This window comes from Salvia splendens, chromosome 18 (assembly GCF_004379255.2).
Source record: "Salvia splendens isolate huo1 chromosome 18, SspV2, whole genome shotgun sequence".
Taxonomy (NCBI): domain Eukaryota; kingdom Viridiplantae; phylum Streptophyta; class Magnoliopsida; order Lamiales; family Lamiaceae; genus Salvia; species Salvia splendens.
This window is the reverse complement of record NC_056049.1, coordinates 9,142,989-9,148,293: the sequence shown is the minus strand read 5'-3', so window position 1 is coordinate 9,148,293 and position 5,305 is coordinate 9,142,989. Positions and strand designations below refer to the sequence as shown.

General features: G+C 35.6%; 1 protein-coding gene across 1 annotated transcript; it reads right to left on the bottom strand.

Annotated features, from left to right (window-relative positions):
• Window positions 1-3,104: 3,104 nt before the first annotated feature.
• LOC121775847 (stress enhanced protein 2, chloroplastic-like) lies at window positions 3,105-4,900 on the bottom strand. The gene is made up of 2 exons (XM_042172923.1): window positions 4,515-4,900; window positions 3,105-3,607 (listed from the first exon to the last, which is right to left on the bottom strand). The coding sequence occupies exons 1-2, from the start codon at window positions 4,800-4,802 to the stop codon at window positions 3,347-3,349; spliced, it is 549 nt and encodes a 182-aa protein (XP_042028857.1). The 5' UTR covers window positions 4,803-4,900; the 3' UTR covers window positions 3,105-3,346.
• Window positions 4,901-5,305: the final 405 nt, after the last annotated feature.

Sequence of the window (5,305 nt, the reverse complement as noted above, 5' to 3'; positions counted from 1 at the left end):
CATTTTTTCGTTGGTAAGGTACTAATTCCATTTCCCGAATCATCACTAACATCTCTTTGTTGGTCACACATCTCGAACTCCCACAAACATGACAAGAATCTCCATCATTTTCACCCCAAAATAACATACGGTCATTTGGACAAACATGTATCTTTTCATATCCAAGATCCAACTTTTATCAAGCAACATAGAGAATGCCTCCTTGAGTAAATCAAGCAACATAGAGAATGATTTTCCAGACCATGCATTCAATACTTTAAGATGATAAAGGTTCACTATGAGCTTCTCCTTTTTGTGAAGTTCCTCCAGTTCCTCCTTTTTGTGAAGTTCCTCTAGCTTCTCCTTTTCGTGAAGTTCATACAATCATTCATTGAACTCTGCCATAGTTATCTCTGTGCCGGTCTTCTTGTCACGGCCCCTGGGGCAATCATCCGCAAAGCTAGCATATTTAAGGTTAGACTTACAACCATTACCGCAGAACTTGCAAAACTCATCGCCTTTGCTGTAACCATCATGATCCATCCAATGGTTTTGCATTCGGATTGCCAATGACATCGCATTGGTAGAGTTCCAGTAGTTGCAATCACTATGATTGTAGTAGAACTTATGCTTTCTAACCTCCTTCTTTTCCGGTTTGGTTAGATGACGAACATCTTTCTTCTTTCCAGCGTCATTCTTCACAGCATTTTTTTCATCTTGCTGCTTATTCTTCTTGTCCGAAGGTTCCCTTGGTTCCCTTCTATTATAGCGTTGCACAACATACCTTTTTTTTAAAAGCTCATGTAGAAGCTCATTCTCCATGGAGCTAAGTGAAACTGACATCAAATATGCAATTATTTATCTATAGCAAACGCGCGCGCGATAGAGAGAGCGCCTGAAATATTGGACATCATTGCCGTGAAATGTTAGAGGCAAGCTAATTAATTATAATGATAGTAGATGTATGAATTTATATTTGGAAAAAAGAGTACACAAAGATCACCGGTGATACGCGTGAAATGGATGTTATGCTCTGTGATGGAAACTATAACCAAAGAAAAAAGTAGCATCTAATCTAAAATACAATTTAGACTTGTGGTAGGTATAAAATGAGGATAGCATGAACAATAAAAAGCTTTAAATCGTTGTACTGGAGCTTATATTTGTAGAAAATTTCAAAGGAAGAGGCAGAGACCATTGACAAGTGAGTATGTTGATAATGAAAACAACAATGGTAACAGATAATCCAAATTTACTAAGGAGATCAAAACTCATTTCAACAATATGCCTATGTTTTCTCTCAAATTAATTTATTTTATTGGAGTAAGGACAAGATACCTTTGGCGAATACCTTATTTGTGGATATTCAACCATGCCTCTAATGGTATGAATTTAAGCATGAGATAGGTAGGCCAAAGACTTATTTTTGTAAGATACCACAAAAACAATACTATGAGGTTTCAGCCTAATAAAAAGTTTAAACATCGTAGAATTAATTGTAGAAAAGAGATTACAAGAAAAATGTTACATTGAACCTCTCAGAGACCAAAGAAACTCCACTTCAAAAATGGTGACTAACTCTTGGCAACTTTAATCCAAGCAATCATTTACGAAGATCCATCTTATTAGAGGCATACTCCTACTAAGTTGCTAAGTCATAAACACAAAATTTACATAATTCTGCGTCCTAGATTTGACACGTTTTCAATGTATATAAGAAATGTAAAATTACGATCTTATATTGCATATATTGTACAATTGATATTTTAGCGTGTTTGTTGAGAATTAGTAGTTAAAGGATGCAGTAGATTATTAATGAGAAAAGATCTCGAGTGAAAGGATATAGAGGTATAGTTCATAGATGAATCACCAATATGAACAATAGGATCACTATAATCATCACTAAGGTGAAGAGAATCAACTCAAAGGTATTCAGCGACTTTGTTTAGATTAGAAATACCAAAAGTAGCCGATGATAGAGTCGAGTGAACTTGAGATGGGAATAAGAACAAGGAGACATTTAGTCTCCCTCCGTACCACATTAATAGAGTCATTTCATTTTCTACATCTGTTTTAGAAAAATAATTATAAATAGTTGAAGTGGAAAAAAAGTAAATAAGAGAGAGAATATTGTAGACAAGACTTTTCTCTACATTATTCTCTCTCGGGTGGGGATCCTCTGCTGTGCATTTTTGCACAGCAGTCCCTGCTATTTCTCTCAAACCATATATTTATTTGATTTGATTATTTTACTTTCTCCGTCCGCGAATAGGAGTCTCATTTTTTTCCGGCACGAGTATTAAGAAATGTTAAGAAAAGTGGGTGGAAGAAAGTGAGTGGAATGTGAGTCTCACTTGTATATACTCCCTCCGTCCATGATTAAATGTTTTATATCTAACCGGCACAGGTTTTAAGAAATTGTTTTATGTTATAAAGTGGGTAGAAAAAATTAGTGGAATGTGGGGCCTATTTTTATATATTGATTTTATAATAAAATGTGTGTGAAATGAGTTGATGGATTGTATGGTCCACTTACCAAATATAGTATAAGTGAAATGAGACATTTATTGACGGACAAACGAAATAGGAGAAATGAGACATTTAATGGCGAAGGCAGGGAAGGAGTATTAGTTTTAACTTTTAAATGATATGTCAGTGGAATGAGTTAGTGGAGTTGAGTTTCTTTACCAATTATAACAATAATGAACCGGGACTCCTATTCGCGGACGAACCAAAATATAAAAACTGGACTCCTATTCACGGACGGAATGAATATTTTCTTGTGAGGACAGCAGGGGCTGCTGTGCAAAAATGCACAATAGAGGATCCCAACCGTTACTTTATTTTCTCTCCGTCCCAATATAGTTAAGTTGTATTCATTTTTGGGTTGTCCTAAGACAGTTGAGTAAGTTCCTTTTTTGGCAAAAACTTTATACATTCTCATATTCTCTCTCTCTTCATCTCTTTTAATTTATCTCTTCTCTTACTTTACTCTCTTCACTTTAACTTTTATCTCTTCACTTTAGCTTTTATAATATTAATTTGTTAAATTTCGTACCCAAAAGAAAGTTATCAACTTCTTTAGAACGAAGGAGTTTCATTTTTACAAAATTGAAAGCAGAAAATAAAATGCAACTTTAATACACACCATTTATATATTAATAACAATAGTACTAGTTTTCCTTACCTATTTTTACAACGTTATCACTCTCACACCTCTCCACATATTACTTGTAGAAAGTAATATTTCCAAGTACTCCGTATATACATATAAGTTCATTTTTGCTATTACATTTTGGTATTGCACCATGTGTATTTGAGCGTTGGCTACCCTAAAGCAAGGGAAATAGCATGAAAATAAATATGGCTACATTTCATCCTTGAGATCGGAATCATAAAACAAGCCATCAACAATATTGTCGATGAGCGAGTCAATGAAGGTGTTGCATCCTATGGTGAGGATCCGCCCCACTCTGTTACGGTTGATCGAAAACCACGCGAAGACGGCAGCGCTGGCCACTGCCGCCGCGCAGACGCCCGCCGCTTCCTCTATACCTACCAAATCCATCTTCCTAAACACTGAATTCCCTGTCACAATCTCCACGCCTACTGTTGCTGCAAATACAATCTTGAAAAAAACAAACAGGAGAAAAATTAAATTTTCAATAGTTGTAGTTTATTGGACAATTTTATCAATAGTAGTAGTATATTTAATTTATCAGATTCTAAAGTTTGAATTGATTTTATTTTTCGAGGGTCTGTAGGTTGTTTTGACCTAAATACTAGTAATATTGGGACTAAATCATATTAGACGTACAAAACAATATAGTCTCAAGTACTATTCATAAAAACGACAAAAGAAATTCTAGAGATTGGTTGACGAGCACATCAATTCGAGACTATTAATTATAAACCAATGTTACACTTAACAAATACAACAGTTTTTTGTTGGAGATAATTAACCTTTAACACCATAATCTCAACACTACTTCATGTTATTTTCTCCTCCTCCGTCCAAAATAGATGAATCATATTTTTTTTAGCAAACAACTATATTTTCTTTTTTACTTTATTCTTTTCTTATTATTTTTATTACTCCATCCCTCCTTTAAATTTTGTCATATTTTTCTATTTTCGTACGCCACACAAAATTTGTCACGTTTCATTTTTATCATTTGTGACAGTGGACCCCATATTTCACTAACTCATTTTCACTCACATTTTATAAAACTAACTTTTTCAATTCAATTTCCATTACCTTTATTAAAATCCGTGTCTGATCAAAGTTTGACAATATTTAATGGACGGATGAAGTAGTATGTAGTCTACTACTATGTCCTCTACTTTAATCTTTAAAAGTTAAGTACTTGTATATTATTCAATTTATTGTATTTCCTCAAAAAATTGAAAGTCTCAAATTCAACAAACAAATTGATAAATTCATCATAGATTAGATCCTCCTCTAAAACTTGATAACTAATTTTCATTTAAAATAAAAATTACTAATTTATTTATTGAAAAGAATAAAATATTACCATGGCAAGACGACCAGAAATGATCTCAAAGTCATGGCTTTTCTTGGAGCTCTCAACATAATCCGACAGCATCTCAAAGAATCTCGACATCTCATCCTCCCTTCCGGCGGCCTTGATTACGCCGCCGCGATCGCCGCCATACGTCCGCAGCGTGCAGACCCTCGGCTGCAGCACGATCTTCGCCCCGGCGCCGCCGTCCTCCGCCACATTCACCCTCACGGGCTCGGGCGCTGCGGGCTTGTCTGAGCCGAGGCGACATAGGATCGGCCGTGCTGCAGTGAGGGCCATGAGAAATTATGAGAATCTTGGATAAGATTCAGGTGTGTGTGTTTTTGGGAAGAAATTAGTTGTTGTTTTTTTTTTATTTTCTGTGGGGATTTGTTTGGTTTGAACTTTGAAGAGATTGAAGGTGGCTGAAGAGTCCACGTCCGCGGAAGGGGCGGTGATTGGTGGTGGAGTGACGTGGCGCTTCACTTTGCCGTTAACGTTGTTGTCCGTCTCATTTATTCCTTGTAATAACTAGTCACTTCTTTTGTTTGAACCAATCCTCTTTATCCATGCATCAAAACCGTCCATCATAATTCTCCTCAATAATAAGCTTTGGATTCAATCATTCCCAAATACTAATACGTTACACATATACATACCCCCTTTCATTGCATTACACCATATTTATCCGAAACCTCAAACCATTAATCATGGAACTAGGATTTGAAAATTTAACAACAGTGCATGGTAACATTCTTGTCAATTGGAAGAGAAGTTAGCCTTTATCCAAGACTTATCCAAGA

Excerpts from the sequence above, each read along its gene's own strand:
- LOC121775847 (XM_042172923.1), bottom strand. The coding sequence starts at position 4,802 with ATGGCCCTCACTGCAGCACGGCCGATCCTATGTCGCCTCGGCTCAGAC. Across the intron at positions 3,608-4,514 it reads TTTCTGGTCGTCTTGCCATG|ATTGTATTTGCAGCAACAGT; the intron begins GTAATATTTTAT and ends GTTTTTTTCAAG.